The following is an 18,632-nucleotide window of genomic DNA, read 5'->3' on the forward strand; positions in this document are numbered from 1 at the left end:
TTCACAATTACATCACTTCAGTGTTGTATAAAAAGTAAATTCTGCAGAGTGGGATTATCGTGATTGTTCATTTATTTATTATCAATGAAAAGATGATAGTGTAGAACTGTAGAATGTTTGTCATGTTGTTATCCTAACTTGCAGTTTGTTATTTTGTTGAGTCATAGTTGTCAGCAAATTAACTGATTGATTAAAATGTTGGTAATTTAATTAATTGCTCATAAAATTTAACGCCAAATGAAAACCTGAGATACGAGGGACGCTATGCTTTTTTGACATTTTTTTTTCACAAGTTAGCCTCACATTTTGTAAACTAATCGCAAAAAACAAAATACAAATATAAACAGGATGTGTGTGTTAATTTTAACAAGTAATAGAGCTAGTATATTAAAAAATAAGTGGATATTGAGGTCTTTAAATTACGTGCAATTTCTCGAGCACGACGGCGTAACCGGAGTGCCCAAAATAAAGCAAGTGTTATAAAGACCAGTTATCCACAAATACTTTTACGTTATTTTTTGTTGGTACACTTTAATAAAATAATAAATACTGATATTAATATGCCTTTTATTGGCATGGAATTGGTTGTCATGATAATAAATATCCTTAAAAAGTTGCCATTTATACTTCACGTTTCTTAGGTTCATGGACACTTTAAAAAACGCACGGTTTTGAAAGTTGGATTTATACACGCTGCTGTGTGTTTTAAAAAAGCAAAATAAATTAGCAATAAAAAAATATTTTTATTTAGAATTTTGCAATAAAAGTTTCGACAATTTACTTAAAATTTAGAAAAGATAACATATCGAAACGTGTACCCGCCCATGGATACAAAATAGTTAATAATACGAGAGCGAAAACACAGCTTAACAAGCTTAAAGTTCGAGGGCTGTCGTTCTGCAACGAGCGTATGCCTAGCACCCAAGAACTTTGTTAAGCGTTTTCGTATGAGTGTTATTATTTTTTTTTTGTTGGAACATTTTTAATTTAAAACACGTTGCTATAGGAAGCATGTTTTAAAATTGTGAAAACACGTTGCTATAAGAAACGTGTTTTAAAATAGTGTTATTAATCTAGTATTCAGATATTAAAACGAAGGCTTAAAATGTTACCAAGAAAAAAATAAAATTACCGAACTATTTTCGTTGTAATAGAAATAGACAATTTGAACAATTTTAAACAACAATAAAAATTGTTGCTAGGAATACAAAATAATTGGCTCGTTATCACACAAGAAACAAAGAAAACAGTAAAAATAACAAATAAGAATTTCGCAAAATATTAAATAGAAAAGCTGTTGTACTTGATGAGTTTTATTACGTGGTAAATTTAACACACATATTTCTGATACACCCGGTATATCAAATACTTTATTCTAGTTATTTAATTTAACAAATTTCTCCTTCAAATAATTATTTAATTTATGGAAATCATTAATACACATAAATTACTGTTTTCAGAAACTTATATCATGTATTCTGTCATGTATTCTATCAATTAATAAAAACGCTACAATTTTTTGAAGGGGTGAATAACTAAAGAAAATAATTCAATTTAAAAAAAATTGTATAATCGTGTCCGAACCAGAGCATGTAATTGATTGCAGGCACTGGCTTCGTAAAAACATGTGGAACACCCTGAATTTATTTATTCTTTAACATTTATTTCAAATTACATATTTAAACTACCCAAGTCTATGTATAAGTTTTAATGTACAGGTGTCCGGAAAGTCGCGCACCTCCTTGAAAGGGAGTAATTGGGTAGTTCCCCGTAGTACGAAAAAATGTTTAAAAATTTACATGCTCTGTTTTTACATAAGAGCCTAAGAACGAGCAAAATGTCGACATTTTCTTACGAATTCATGCGGTTTGACCCAAAAAAACCTAGATTTTAATTTGGTTCTGATTTTCATGCTGTTTGTGGTATGCAGTATAAATTTTACATCTATTATTCAAAAACGGTGAGTTGTATCTTATCAATACAAGAGACTACTTGTACGTAAAAACTATGGAATTTAAGATTTCGTTGCTGAAAGTGTCAAAAAACTAAAGCCAAAATAGTTAGGGTATTTTTTACCCAGCACCTCCCCCCAGTCTGGGACGCCACTAATTAAAAATTTCGACCATAGATCTTCGAATTCCATTAGGCGTACAAAGGTTATCAACTCCACCGAATTTCGTAATTTTATCTGCATTGGTTTCGGAAATATTGAGGAAAATCCACTAAAAACAACACCCCTTTCAGGGGGTGTAGCTCCCTTACGAAATATTTAAAAAAAAACTTTTGTCTTAAAAGTCCTGTTTAAATTTGTAACAATAAAAACGGAACAGCCTGTATCTAAAATATTGTTCACTATAGTGTAATCTAAAAATTAGAAAAAACATTGTCGGTACGACGATCCCACTTACATTATTATTATAAATCATAAATAGGAAAGCGTGGCCCGTGGTATAACGAACGTTTCTGCGAATCATGATGACCGACAATCGAAATTATACCGTATAAAAACAAACTGTTTGATTTTATCCTCATCAGTTTATAAACATGTGTCAGGAGCTATTTTTGTTGAATAACTTTTAATTTGCAACGAGTAAGTGACAGCATTTTGACTTTACAATCACTTGTTCATTCTTCCAATTTTTTTCAGGTATATTGAAAATGTTACTAACATCCTATTTGCCACTGGACACGTTCCTCCTACTGTCGGTGTTTACACTCCTTTTATATAAATATTTCTCCCGGAATTATGACCACTGGGAGAAGAAAAATGTTTTTTTCTTCAAACCAACTCCCTTTTTCGGCAATATCCTCGACATTTCCCTCTTTCGCACAACAATAGGCGAACATCTGGCAAAGTTGTACAACCAAACGACTGAACCGTTCTTTGGAATCTTCGTCTTCGATAAACCCCACTTAATTATCAAAAGCCCTGAACTTGTCAAGACAATTCTAGTCCGCGATTTCAACAACTTTGATGACAGAGGCGTAGCATCGCCCCATCATGACCCCCTTGTCAAAAACATGCTTTTCTTTAACAAAAACCCCGAATGGAAAAACGTTCGAGTGAAAATGACTCCGGTCTTCACCACCGGAAAACTGAAAGGGATGATTCCGTTAATCAACGACATTGGGGAGACTTTGACGAAATATATCGCCCAAAAAACATCAAATCTCTCTCTCGAAGCTAAGGAAATTTCTGCAAAATACACAACTGATGTTATTGCAAAATGTGCCTTTGGGATTAATGCAAATTCGTTAAAAAATGAAGATGCAGAGTTTCGGAATCTGGGCCGAAGGTTTTTCGATTTTCGGTGGAGTAATGCAATACAACAAACTTCCTATTTCCTCCTACCTGGGCTTGTAAATGTGTTAAAATTGAGGGTGATGGATAAGAAAGATAGCAACTTCCTTCGCGAAACATTCTGGCAAACGATTAAGCTAAGACAAGAGAATAATTCCAAAGCTAAGGACCTGATTGACGCTATTATTGCAATGAAAGAAAACAAAGAGTTTTGCAAAAACTTCAACTTTGGTGCGTGTTATTTTTAACTTTGCAAAAATACAACTTTGTTTTAGAGGGTGATAAAGTGGTGGCTCAAGCAGCTCAATTCTTTATTGCTGGATTTGAAACCACAAGTGCAACCATGGCTTTCACTTTATACGAACTTTGTCTCCAGCCACAAATTCAAAGTAAAGTGAGGACTGAAATCATGACTTGTGTTAAAGAACACAACGGTCTAACTTATGAAGCCCTTCAAGACATGAAATATCTCAATATGTGTGTTTGTGGTACGAATTTAATTTTTTAAACGTTCATTCCTCATTTTTGTATTTCTAGAAACACTTCGCAAATACCCAGTTCTGCCCTTCCTGGACCGCACCTGCAAAGAAGACTACAAACTCCCCAACTCGAACGTCGTGATCGAGAAAGGAACTCCAGTTTTTATCCCAATGTTTGGGCTCCACTACGACCCACAATACTTTCCCAATCCCCAAAAATACGACCCTGAACGATTCTCGGATGAAAATATGCAAAATATAACTCCGTTTAGCTACATTCCGTTTGGCGAAGGTCCAAGAAATTGCATTGGTAAGTGAACGATTACTTTGTTAATTAATAGTTAATTAATTCGTTTTAGGCGAACGTTTTGGATTGATCAGCACAAAGTTGGGTCTCATCCATGTTCTGTCTAATTTTGAAGTTGAAAGATCTTCCGATACGCCTGTTCCTCTCGAATTTGAACCGAAAAGTTTTGTGCTTGCCTCGAAAGTCGGATTGCCGATGAAATTTAAAAAAGTGATGACGTCCGCGGCTTAATTTTACCATTCTGTGAATGTGTTGGTCCTTTAAATAAATTTTAGTTAGTTGCACATTATTACATTTTTTCATTTTTCACTTCTGCTCCCGCGAACAATGAAAAAAAAATTGTCTACTTCTCAGTTTTAAAGAAGTAAATGCATAAAAATAAAGAATAATGATGACGAAGATGCAAACATAATTATTTCAGACCAAAAAAAAACTTTATTCAATAAAAAAGCAAAAAACATTTCGATTTCGAAAGTAGAAAACATTGTGTTATAATTTCCATCATGAGCAACATCATAATATTGGACAAATTTTAAGCTAACTAGTGTGAAACAGTTCGTTAATCTAAAACTAAACATAGTGTGATAGAAGACGTCCAAAAGTAGAGAAACCAGTCTATACCAATTACGTACGTTTCAAAATAGACCTGACCTGACCTATAACTTTAAAAAAGCTACTAAGAACCACTACTAAGAACAGAAATAGAGAGGAAAAGAAATATTTTCAGTTACAGTTGGAAGAATTCAAATTGTGGAAAAGTCTTTAGAGTTAGATATACGGTTGAAAAGCTTTAAAATATTCAGTTTAGTGCTGCTATGGACGATGGACGTTTTAGCAATTACTATTACAGTAAAACCTCCCTTAACGGACACCTCCGAATGACAGATACCTCTTCATAACGGACATTTTTGTAGGAACGTAACTCAACCTATATTACAATTTCCACCTCCTATTAGCCGACACTTCTCCATAACCGACAATTAAAGATTCCCCATCGGTGTCCGTTGTTAAGAGGTTTTACTGTATGTAGAATTGCTGTTGCAACAAGTACCTACTACCACAATATTCTTATTTTTTAAGTGACGGTCAGAACGATAAATCTTTAAGGAGTATTCAATTTTAGTACGCTGAAATTATTTTTGAAAAAAACAGCTGTTTTATGATTATACAATTCAAAGTAAATCAATTTTTGATAGATATATTCAATTAGGTGACCACAAAAAGCCGACATGAAAAAAGTGTACTATAAAAAGCCAACAAACATACAGGGTGATTCTTAAATAGACCGACAAACTTCTATCCATGGTAGTATCAAATGAGTACATGCTGAGAAAAATAGTAAAATGTCCTTGTGAAATATTTGTTTTAAGTTATAGTGTACACGACTGATGTGTTCGTAAATAGTATTAGCACAATTAATGGAAAGCTTGTTAATAATTTCATAACAATGTACTTGATTAATGCAACAATGATCACTGTGTATTATCGATATTCCTGATGAAAACGAGCTATTTTTTCTAATACAACTAATTTAAACTCATGAGCGCCGTAAGTAGGACAGATTAAGATATTTCTATCCCATCGTCTCTACTTATCGCTGGGAAGATGTGGTAAAACTTTGTCAGTTTATTTAAGAATCGTCCTGTATTTATTTTTTTCTTAGTACGTATGTCTTTCAAAATTTTTTGTTCAACTCCTTATAGTAAATATTAATTAATTTAAAAAAAAATCTGTGCAAAATAAAATACATCTTAATTCGCATTTGTGTTATTCTGAATTGAATTTTAATTTTGCCTCCTATAAACCGACCCCTAGTGTTATTCTAAAATAACCATTGCTTAAATGATGTCTCGAGCAAAAATACTTAAACAAAATTAATTTATTTAATTAATTCTTTTTTTTTTGGGGTGTTAGTGATATTTTTGTTACGTACTTTTTGTACAAACCAACATTTAAACATCGTTTGTTTTAAAATACATAAGAAATAATAATAATAAAAATCTTAGAATCACCATTTTCGAAATAAAAATATTAAAGTTTATGTTGGAGATCAAGCGTACGCCACTGATATACTCCTAAGTTGCATTAGCACAGTTAGTAGAAAATATGATATTCATTTTATGTACAGTCACGATAAAAAATATGACACCCCTACCAACCAGGTCGCACAGCAAAAGTCCGACTATAGTGGGACTTAAGTTATGAATTTCAACAAATAAGTTAGTTCACAAACTGTCCAGCTAGTTTATAAACTAGCTAAACGTACACATTAGCCGTATCACATCGAAAACGTTTGTGGCTGCGGTTTTAGAAGTGTCATTCTTTTTGATCGTGACTGTACTTGATCAATACAACAATGATCTACTGTGTATTACCGATAATCATGATGAAAACGAGCACATTTTGTTCCAATACAACTAATTTAAACTCATGAGCGACGTAAGTGACACGCATTAAGGGGATTTCTACCACTAGGAAATAAAAGCGTAAATAAACTGGAGATCGTCTCTACTTATCTTTGGAAAGCTGTGATGCAATTGTGTCGGTTTATTTAAGAATCACCCTGTATTTATGTGAGCATTTGCCTACAAGAAAACACCCACACAGAATAAAGCTTACTTGAAATAATGTCCACAAAGAAAAAAGCCCACGTCAAAAAACAACTCACATGAAAAAAAACTCACACGGAGAAAAGCTCACACCAAAAAACCCAGACTGATAAAAACTCACATGAAAAAAAACTCACACAGAAAAACAGCCACTTACCAAAAAATTAGTACCATTAGTACACTTTTTTTGTCCTCTACAATTTACTATGATCAACTTTTGAGCCAGTTTTTCAATTTAAAACGTAATTAATTTTGAATTTATGATGTAGGTGTCTTTTTAACCTTTTTATCACCTGTTGCTAATAATGGTTTAATTAATTAGACCGAAACTAGTCCACATTTTAATTTGTTAACCTCGGTTAAATCGCCGTAATTATTAATTTCCATAATGTACATAAAACCGAGTTGACACAAAAATTTTGCACCAAATAAAAAAATTTCTAAATATTTAACAGACCGGGGTGGCGACTTGGAAGTGACAAGTGATAAAAAATTAAAAAAATAATAATAAGTTTAGTCTTTCAGATACTTCAAATCGCTTTTTATTTTCGGTAGATATGTAGAATTGTTTCTGAGATCTTTAGGTAATCAACTTTTTTCGAAAAAAACATTATAAAGCTGGAAACGCCGGCTCGAGGGCACACAAAATCTTATACATTACATACTTTCGGTTTTACCAACGATAAATAAATCTCCAGATATGGTCATATGATCAATATTTCCTATTTATTTACGTTATTCAATAAAAAATTGTTTCACTAAACTTTGTTTAGTTATCAAGTTATCGATTATTATAAATTCATTACACGACAGCTGAAATTATTGTTTTTTCCAGTGAGTTAATTTTTTTCCGCGGTCTTTTTGACGGTTAGACGTTTTCCGTTTTTTCCGGTTTTTTTTCCGGGTGGGCTTAGTGGGCTTAGTGGCATTGTGAGGTTTTTTCTCAGTGCGTTTTTTAATGTAGGCTTATTTCTGTGTGCGTTTTTTCCGTGTGTTAATTTTTCTGTGAGCTTTTTTCTTGTGTGCATTTTTTGTGTGGGCCTATTTCTGGATTCATCAAATTGAGCTTTTAAATTGCTATTTTGATGTTAAACTCTATTTAAGCGGAACCCAAGATATCGTTCAGTTTAAACCAAGTTTTGGACAATTTTACATTACACTTTATTATGGAACAGTTCATGCACTCTTAAGAAGAATTTTTATCTTAAATCATAGTGATGCAGTTAGGCTTTTTCAATTCTATTACTAATTATTTTTCTACAATTACATTAAAAAGTCTTATTTTAGATTTTTGAACCAAAATTCTGAAATCTATCTAGAAACCACAATAATGAAATTACAGTCAGTCTAGAGTGATCTTAACAAAAATCTAACAAAAAAATTAATTAATAAATAAATTAATTAGGTGGTTGGTCATAAAAATCACAAACTTGTTAGAGCAAAATCCAAATCCTACAATTACAAAAAAAATATATTTTCCGTATTTCTAGCGTTTTCGAAGTTTCAATGGAACATTTATTTTAACATTTTTATATAAAAAAAACTAAATTACAGTTGTTCAATGCAAAATACCCACAAACTATCAACAGTAGGACCCACGATTCCTTTGTTATCTCAAATTATATATACTTTTTTCAAAGGATCTACTAGTTACTCAAATTACAAGTAATAAGTATTCATTATTAATTTTTTTTTAAGTTCTGTAAACAGTTCACGAAGTCTATAATTTTTAAATACGCCCACCTTTTGCAACACGTGGTCAACGAAATTTCGTTCCACCGTTGGCAAAAAAACAAAAAAAAACTACACGCGTCTAAATACAGCACAAAAATTTTTTGGATTGATTTGTTTTGCTTATAAAATAAATCAGTTGCGAATGATATCTGTGTTTATACAATTTTTCGACGTAGACGATAAATACAATAAACAAGATAATTTTTATCACGCAACTTAGCTAGTTCACCTTGCCAAAATAATTGAAATTGCTCCAAGCCACTTGATTTAACAATTATTTTTAGAAAAAAAAAGCAATCTTTACGATTGTTCACTTTATGTCTGCGAACCCACTTGGACTATTTTCAAACAAAGCATGGCAAAGGTTTCTTTTTATCACGACCGACGCCGAAAACAATTTTTCTAATCATACAGTATATAAAAAGAAACTCTTCGTTATTATCTTCAGTTCGTAAACATGTGTAAAGTGCAATTTTTCTTACATAACTTTGAAATTTTTAATCTGTAAGTCAATTCAGCAAAATGTTACTCACACCTTATTTGCCCCTGGACACTGTGGTCCTACTTTCGGTGCTAGCCCTGCTCTTGTACAAGTATTTCTCCCGCAATTTTGACCACTGGGAGAAGAAAAATGTGTTTTACTTCAAACCAATTCCCTTTTTCGGCAATTTCGTCGACATTTCCCTTTTCCGCACAACAATAGGCGAACATCTGGCAAAGTTGTACAACCAAACGACTGAACCCTTTTTTGGAATCTTCGTCTTCGATAAACCCCACTTAATTATCAAAAGCCCTGAACTTGTCAAGACAATTCTAGTCCGCGATTTTAACAACTTTGATGACAGGTGCATAGCATCGCCCCATCATGACCCCCTTGTCAAAAACATGCTTTTCCTCAACAAAAACCCCGAATGGAAAAACGTTCGAGTGAAAATGACTCCGGTTTTCACCACCGGAAAACTAAAAGGGATGATTCCGCTAATCAACGACGTTGGCGAGACCATGACGAAATATATCGCCCAAAAAATACCAAATTTCTCGCTCGAAGCTAAGGAAATTTGTGCTAAATTCTCGACTGACGTTATCGCGAAATGTGCCTTTGGGATTAATGCAAACTCGTTCAAAAACGAAGACGCAGAGTTTCGGAAAATCGGCCGAAGGATTTTTGATTTTCGGTGGAGTACTGCAATACAACAAACTTCCTATTTTTTTCTACCTGGGTTAGTGAACCTTCTAAAATTCAGGATGTTGGATAAGGACGCTAGTGACTTCCTTCGTGAAACATTCTGGCATACGATTAAGTTGAGGGAGGAGAAAAACTTGAAAGCTAACGACCTGATTGATGCCATTATTGCCCTGAAGGACAACCAGGAGTTTTGCAAAAATATGAATTTCGGTGCGTATTGTTATAATTTTGCAAAATAATATATTATTATACGAGTTCTATAAGATGTTCTTTTGTGACACCAATGGTTTTGGAGCACGACGAAGGAGTGCTCTAATAGAATGAGTGCCACAATTAAGTCTTATAAAACGAGTGTAATATACTATTTTTTCTACTTTCTATTTTTGTTGTTTGTTTTCGTTCAGTTTAATTTATCACAATCTGTTCAAACCATAAATATTTAAATAATTTGTATACGACCATAACCCGTTAGGTTCTGTTCAAGAAAAATATTTCCGGTTATACTGAAAGTCGCTATTAACTTTCTTATTTTAATAAATAAAAAGTTATGTTTCTACTGCGTCTCTGGATTATCCGATTTATTTTAAGGAAGTTCTTATCAGCTATAACATAAATAGTCGTTGTTTAATTGCATAGACCAGCAAAAATTCTTCGCTTGAAATGATACAATAAAGTATCAAGACCTCGCGACAAATTTAATAATTTTACTTTCTATGAAGTTAATCTTCAAGATTTCAAGATGAAGTTGTCCAAAATGAATCTTTTTTTTCCTAAACTGGTGCATAAACCGTTCTTTTGAGGTGTTTTGAGTCTGTGTGTTCCACATTTTTAAGCAAAGAATCGTCTGAAATAAGCCATTTCTATCCAAACTATCACTTAAACTATTTCTCCGACTCAAATAAACAATTTTTAGCCAATCCTCAAAAAATTTCTCATTTTTAAGCAAGAAGTTGTCCTAAATAAATTGATTTTGTCAAAAATAGTGCACAAACCGCTCATTTAAGCTAGAATTAAACGTTGTCAGTCTGTTTTATAACAGTTTTCTTGTTTCTAAGCAAAGACGCGTCCGATATAAAATGCTTTTATCCAAAATATAACATACATCGTTGTTTCTGGCTAAAATAAGCCGTTCTTCTCAAAAAGTATCCTTGTTTGTAAGCAATACATTGTCCAAAATAAATCGTTTTCATAAAAACTAGTACATAAACTGTTTTTTTGAAATAGAATACATTGTTTTTAGTCTGTTCTGTAAGAGTTTACTCCTTTCTAAGCAGAGTCTTTAGAAATAAGCCATTTTCAATCAAACTATAACATAAATCGTTGTTTCCGGCTACAATAGACCGTTTTTAGCCACTTCTCAAAAAGTTTTCAAGTTTTTGATTAAAAAATGTCCGAAATGACTTATTTTCTTCCAAACTGCACAAATGCACAAATCGTTCTTTTGAGAAGAATTTAGCAGTCTTCAAAATATTTAAGGTTTTTTAACAAATTTTAGATTTGCACCTGTCGTTCAATAAACGATAACTATGCCATTTTTTAAATTTTTGGCTCACTTATAAAAAGTTTTCGTTTGATATTTTCAAATTTCTAAAATGAGATAACAAACCCCAAATTTTTATGGTTAAATTATAGAATTTCAAACACCTTAAAAAAATTCAAATAAAATACCACAATTTTTATTTCAATAATAAATGGTAGAGAATTTAATTCTCCATCAATCTGTATCAAATTCCCTAGAGGTAACTTACGTCTTATGTGCAACAGTTTTCAACTTTTTGTTGACATAAAAAAATTTATTAACCATAGTCTTGACCAAAGCTCTTTTTTACATAAAAAGGACTATAACTTACGAGTAGAAGACGAAACGAGATACAAAATCGCAGGTTTTTCTAAACCCCAAAAAAAAGTAAATGAGAGCGCTTCGACTGTCGCGGCGCCAAATCGATTTTAATTAATTTAAATTTAACCAATTCACTAACTACTTGGAAAAAATGCAAAAACAGACTGAAAAAACTGACGACTAAAATTTTCTTAAGTGAGAAAAAAATGAAAAAAAAAAATGTTATTGGTAACATTTTAAGCCTTCTTTTTAATATCTGAATCCTAGATTATAAATACTATTTTAAAACACGTTTCCCTTATTAACGTGTTTTTACAATAATAAATAAATTTTTATAATAATAAAAACACGCTTCCCATAGCAACGTATTTTAAAAATTTAATTTAAAACACGTTTACATTTACAATTAATTTAATCCCGTGCTACAATAATACGACGAAACTAAATCTCAGGGAAAAAGACGTCTAGAATAAGTAAAGACTGAAAAGCAATAAATAACAAAATTTAAAAAAAATGTTTTTTTTAGAAAAAGCTTTTAAAGATGCACTAAAAATAAAAAAATAATGTTCATCTATCAGAAGAAAATATTTTTGCTTATAAATTAGGATTTTAAAGTTTATAAAAGCTTTGGAAACGGTCATTATCATAACTCATAACAATACCGCATTACAGAATTACTTTCTTAAATTGAACATTGTTCCGAAAGCTTTTATAATTTTTTAAAGCCTAATTTGTAAGCAAAAAAATGTTCTTGATAAATGCTTTTTTCTAGAAAAACATTTGTTTAAGTTTTTTTATTAAATATTGTAACAACTTTTCTGTTTTATTGCAGTAGGGGAAACCCCACTTTTAAGTGATCAATTAATAATATGAGTAAATGGTTTATATTGTATGCGGCTAAATTTGTATAGGCAGTCGAGAAACAAAAAAAACTAACTAAACTAATTTCTGTTTAATACATAGATCATATATTGTTTTTTTTTAAGGAAACTAAATACGAAACTGATGAAAATGTGTACACAGTCATAATTCATTAAGTCCTGTCCAGTAAAGGTAGTTTCAAAAGTGTGGCACTTCCGGTTATATCGGAAGTAAGTAACAATTTTGCTGATTTAATTAAAAAAATGTTTTTTATTGCGTTTTTAGATGACTCCAGTTATTCAATGAGAATTATTATGGACCATCCCTATACTGAGGTTTAGCCGTTTTCAAAATATTTCACGTTTTTTGCAACCTGTTAGATTTGCACATCTCTTTTCAAAAAGTGGTAACTTTTTTACATATTTTGACATCACAATCAGGCACTACTGTAATCTAATTGCACTACGAATTGTATTCATTACCTTACATTTACTCATTATAACAGAACAAAAAAAGTACGAACTTAACTGTAACGACAAACATTTATATGTTTTTAAACAAGTAAATAATTACGTGTATGATGCATTAAGTTATTTATTATTATGTAAGAGTAGTTACTAGCAGTTGCTCGAAAACATTTCGAATAGCCTCTTCCAAAGCACAAGTTTACTCCTACAGCAGTTCGCCCACAGTATCCGCGCCCCCCCTGATTAAGTTTCTCAATTTTTGATCATACCAGTAGATTCTACCGGGTGCTCAAAAATCGGCGCACCAACTCAACGGAGTGTGGTAGAGAATTGCTTACACATAAAGGTAAAAATAGTAAAAAAATTCTTTGTATTAAAGTTATTGATAAATAACGAATTTTAAATAAATGATATGTGGCAACGATGCCTAACAGTCGTGATGGCAATAGAATTTGATCAACAATAAAAATAAATTATTTTTGAAACGGTTTCCTAGGAAATAGTTCCCAGCGTTGCCACATCTACAAACTGTGATTTTTTGATGAATTTAATTTTTTTTAAATTAAAAAAACTGCTAAGATCTGATAGTAAATTTAAAAATAATTATTCATCGTTTTGTTAGGGAACAATTACTTAGTGCAAAACATAAAAACATTAAAAAATAATAAAAATTGAGGAAGTTAGCAAAATAAGTTTGTTGTTCCAGATTTTTTTAAATATATCATTTGGAATTTTTCCAAGATTTTTCCCGTGATCTACACTTGCTTCTCAACATCGTACCACTGAGTTGGTGCACCAGTTTTTGAGCACCCTGTATAATAACTAATAGCAAAATTTTACAAGTGCAGATGTTGTGCACTAATTTACAATTCATACTTAAAATACTAAAACCAAGAAAACTGAAAATCAAACAATCATATTGAAAACCTAATGGATTCGAACTAAAAACCTAAAATTCTGAAAAGCTCAGATACATCTAAACCAAAAACTTGTAAAACCGAATTTCAGTTTTTGAGCACCCTGTATACTCCAAGATTACCCCAGATGCAAATTTTGATATATCTCCTTCAACCCTTTACTGAGAAAATTGAGAAAAATTGCAATCTTCAGAGGCTACAGCTCCCTTACGAAGCATTTTCAGCTTCAGTTAATCCACATATTATTTACATCCGCACGTATCCGCAGCTGAATTTGGGTTTATTTTTTCGCAATTCGTCTAAATAATTACCGTCGTGTACCATTTTTTGTATTAGCGATTAAGGGCGGATTTTACAATCATCGGATAGGATTACTTTATCCTGGAGATAAATTTTGAAAAATACATTGTTGTAACAATTGTAACCATAGTAATTATACTAGAAATAACTTATACGAGGTTTATCTGACGATTGTAAAATCCACCCTAAGTGACAATTTTAAGGGATTTAAAAAAAATACAGCTGTTAAGTCTTTAGGAACATTTATACATTCTGTATACTGTTCATAAAACCAAAGAACTCTATAATGCTATAATGAAAGTAGAATTTTTTAGTCCTTTTATAGGGACTGTACGTCGGCGTATTTACGTTTAAATTCAAATATACCAAATTTACCAAATTCAACCAGCCTTTTTACCGGTATGGAGTTTTTTGTATTTCACATTTTTTACCCATATGTGGTAAGCACTGTGTACTTTATTATACCACAATTCGGAAATAAAATTAACTAGACGCCCTCTGGTGATGACTTTTGAACTATGTCGAAAACAGTAAAGAAATTTTCGTAATGCCACATTTAACTGACATTTAATGAATTGTTCAACAATTTTGCGTGTATAGTGTTAATTACTTACAATAGAAAGAATTACTTTAAAAGTACGTGGTGGTAAATACTAGCGTTGACTTTGGTTCTGTAGTTTTTCGTGGTATAAAGTGTTTATTGTTGGAACTTGAAAGTGAAAAAAGTAAAAAATATTTAAATTTTGATTACAAAGTGTTATCAAACAGTTGTCTAATTAAAGATTATAAGTAATGGATCACAGCGAACACAAAGTTTGGCTCAAGAAACCAATACATTAGTGAAGTGTGTGAATTTTAGGTTAGAATTTTCCACAGAAAAAATCATGAAATGTTGCGGTAAATCTACAAAACTACAATAAAGATTAACAACTGCTGATACATTTAAACGTAAATTATGCCAAAAGGTAGGTTTTTCAATGTCTTTGTAATAATTTTCCAATAAAGAAAGCGAACCAAACAGTCATTCGTTATTCGTGTTTTCCTCGTCATCTCTCATTTGTCAACATAAGTTTCTTGCATCAAAGATGCAATAATCATTCCGCATAGGCAATGTAATAATTGTGAAGCCCCAAAATTCGTACAACGCTCAAAATATCCGAATAAACATTTTCCCGCCATTTATGGTTACTGTTTTCAACCTAACTCAGTGGCGCCCCCAACGGTAATTTTACTTCCGAATACCACAATTACATGTTTCCATGACACACTTTAAAAAAATGAATTTGGCGCGTGTTTTGAACAATTTGAACCACTGTGGTGTCAAGTGCAAGTTCGAATAATCTTCATTATTTTCGTTAAAGCTTTTTGTCTCGTAAGCTGCTTGTAAATCTCATAAATGTAATTGCAAGGAACCTAATTGCAGGTAAAAGTTGCCGAAACTTAACCTTAAGATTTTAGTTTATAATTTTGTTTGAACACACTGAAGGTAACATATTGGCTTTCTCTTTTGATTGGTCAAATATAATTTCGAAAATTAAAAAAATGGCAGAATTATGGAATTTTGAAGTAAAAAGTGTAATGTCAAAAATTTTCAAAAAACACTAAATATTTGAAAAACGGCTAAAATTAAGGTATAGGGAAAGCTGATATAAATACTCTAGAAATAACTCGAGTAATCCAAAAATGTGGTAAAAACCATATGCATATCTTTCCATTTAAAATAAGAAAATTGATACCGCTTCCGGTATAACCAAAAGTGCAGCCTTATTGAAAATATTTTCATTTAACAGGACCTAACGGTTTATGGCTGTGCACCAATTTTCAAATAAATATAATCAAAACTTTCAATGAGCGAACACTTTGTATAACTTTGTTTTAGAGGGTGATAAGGTGGTGGCTCAAGCGGCGCAATTTTTCGTTGCGGGATTTGAAACTACGAGCTCTACGATGGCTTTTACTCTATACGAGCTTTGTCTCCAACCACAATTCCAACGAAGAGTGAGGGCCGAAATTGCGACTTGCCTCAAAGAACACAACGGCCTAACTTATGAAGCCCTTCAAAGCATGAAATATCTCAATATGTGTGTTTGTGGTACGAATTTAATTTTTTAAACGTTCATTCCTCATTCTCCCATTTCTAGAAACACTTCGCAAATACCCAGTTCTGCCCTTCCTGGACCGCACCTGCAAAGAAGACTACAAACTCCCCAACTCGAACGTCGTGATCGAGAAAGGAACCCCAGTTTTTATCCCAATGTTTGGGCTCCACTACGACCCTCAATACTTTCCCAACCCACAAAAATACGACCCTGAACGTTTCTCGGATGAAAATATGCAAAATATAACACCGTTTAGCTACATTCCGTTTGGCGAAGGTCCAAGAAATTGCATTGGTAAGTGAACGATTAGTTTGTTAATTAATAGTAAAATAATTCGTTTTAGGCGAACGTTTTGGGTTGATAGGCACAAAGTTGGGTCTTATTCACATTTTGTCCGAATTTGAGGTTGAAAAGTCTTCAGATACGCCTGTTCCTCTCGAATTTGAACCGAAGAGTTTTGTACTCGCCTCGAAAGTGGGATTACCGATGAAGTTTAAGAAAGTGATGACGTCTGCGGCTTAATTGTTCATTCTGTGAATGTGTTTTTCCTTTAAATAAATTCTAGCTAGTTGCACAGCATTTAATTTTTTCGCATTTATACCCCAACAGAATTTTCTGCTTCGGAGAAAGCTACGAATACATAGTTTTCAAATTATGAAAAGTTCATAATGTTTCTACAAATTGATGTAATTTTGAACGGCATGCATCAAATTGTTTATAACAGGGTTTCCCAATCGGTGGTTCGCGAATCCCCGAGGGTTCGCCAAAGAAAGCATTCTAATGGCGGAATTTTATAAAATGGCTAACGTAAAAAACTACAAAACAATACATTTAAATTAATTTAACAGACAAAATTGGATGCAGCTCATTATCTCTGTGGGCCGTAAATTGTTTTTGCTTGTTGTTTTTCTTCCAAAAAATTTCTTTAAAAAATTAATTGTGTTTTCATGTTCAAAATTCATCAAAATTTAGACTTTTACGGATTCTAGATAGACTTCTGTTTGTTGAACGCGACAGATATTACCACTTTGTGTCTATGAAAACTGTACTCAATACTTGTGAAGACATAATATTGTAATAAAATATTTTGGACAAAAATCAGCTTTTCGTACAAAAATTTTAGTGAAAAAAGATGCCTCTACTGAAAAAAAACTTATTTGTGGAAGAAAATAATAATAATAGTATGTTATGATTGTTATGAAAATTGGCTATCAGTTTTCTGTAAGTTGAACTGAAATGGACTGAAATTTAAAGCAAATTCTAAATTTATTTTTCAGACCTAAGTGTGAACTAATAACTAATTTAAACTAATTTAAAAATAAAATCTGCACTTTTTTATTCCCTCGTATCATTTAATTGTTTTCAGTTGCAAATTGCAGAGTTAATTACGCAGTTTTTGTCTTCACTTTTACATCGAAAACAGTTTTCTGATACGGAATTTGACCATGTTTCTGTGTTTTCGTATCTACATTTTCATCTAGGATTTTTTTTGCCAACATAAAGACATTTTTTCAAAATAAATCAAACACTGGATCCAACTTTTTTACTAAAATTCCTCCGAATGAATTAGCTATGGTGCCAACGTTAAAACTATTTAACATGTCTCTTTAAAGAACATCCCTTACAAAAGTATTTAGTGTAATCAGTTTCTAATTTTAAAATAAAAAAATATAAAAATTAGGCATTAAATTATTCGTTTTTTTTAATTCGTATTCATTAACATTCATTCAGTTCAAAATGTGCAACAAAGAAAATAAATGTCCTTTCAAAATTGCTTGTTTTTTAAAGCTCTACAAGGCGTTCGCCAATTTCTGTCGGATGTTAGAAGGGGTTCGCAAGGTGAAAAAAGTTGGGAACCACTGGTTTATAACATCTTCTCTCAAAATAAAATTAGTATAGTCTGACTGCCAACCTTAGTTAATCGTTAAAAAAGACACAATTCAGCGATTTTTTGACTTAAGAATAAATTAAATCAATGAGAATTGATTTAATAATTAAATTTACGTCAAATAAAATAAAAATATCAAATAACTAAGTTTTATTTTTTTTATCTTACAAGTGCAGTTTTTTATGTAGGTACATTATACCATTGTTTTCGGTGAGAGAAATTAAATTTCTCTCACAAGTGAGTAAATTTGGGGAAAACAGTGAGACTGTTTGACGAAAACTGATACATAGAAAACAATGCAAATCTTACAGGCGGATATTTATTTGAGTTTTCAGAATTTTTTTTGCAATGCACCTGTAAGATAAAGCGTCGTACATCACACGTGATCGTAATGCCATTATAAAGCTCGTGAAAAGCCTGCCACTCGTGCGCAAGCGCACTCGTGGATCAAAGATCTCACTCGCATACATATAATGATGCATTTCTATCACTTATAAATTATAATATAATATACTATTGTAGAGTGTGTAGGAATAAAAACACTTCACCTAATGAAGCACACTTTATTCACCACACTACTATTCAGGATTCCATAACTGATTAAATGTCTATGAGTTGTTGAGTTCTAAAAGCGAACTATCAGA

At 31.9% G+C, this 18,632-nt stretch overlaps 1 protein-coding gene across 1 annotated transcript; it reads left to right on the forward strand.

The window, feature by feature from the left end:
* Positions 1 to 2,438: 2,438 nt before the first annotated feature.
* LOC659136 (cytochrome P450 345A1) lies at positions 2,439 to 16,679 on the forward strand. The gene is made up of 9 exons (XM_965468.5): positions 2,439 to 2,590; positions 2,648 to 3,532; positions 3,577 to 3,789; positions 3,839 to 4,090; positions 4,140 to 4,312; positions 8,932 to 9,826; positions 15,881 to 16,093; positions 16,143 to 16,394; positions 16,444 to 16,679. The coding sequence occupies exons 2-9, from the start codon at positions 2,659 to 2,661 to the stop codon at positions 16,620 to 16,622; spliced, it is 3,051 nt and encodes a 1,016-aa protein (XP_970561.2). The 5' UTR covers positions 2,439 to 2,590; positions 2,648 to 2,658; the 3' UTR covers positions 16,623 to 16,679.
* Positions 16,680 to 18,632: the final 1,953 nt, after the last annotated feature.

This window comes from Tribolium castaneum, chromosome 5 (genome assembly GCF_031307605.1).
Source record: "Tribolium castaneum strain GA2 chromosome 5, icTriCast1.1, whole genome shotgun sequence".
Lineage (NCBI taxonomy): Eukaryota > Metazoa > Arthropoda > Insecta > Coleoptera > Tenebrionidae > Tribolium > Tribolium castaneum.

Excerpts from the sequence above, each read along its gene's own strand:
- LOC659136 (XM_965468.5), top strand. The coding sequence starts at position 2,659 with ATGTTACTAACATCCTATTTGCCACTGGACACGTTCCTCCTACTGTCG. Across the intron at positions 3,533-3,576 it reads TTGCAAAAACTTCAACTTTG|AGGGTGATAAAGTGGTGGCT; the intron begins GTGCGTGTTATT and ends ACTTTGTTTTAG. Across the intron at positions 3,790-3,838 it reads TCTCAATATGTGTGTTTGTG|AAACACTTCGCAAATACCCA; the intron begins GTACGAATTTAA and ends TTGTATTTCTAG.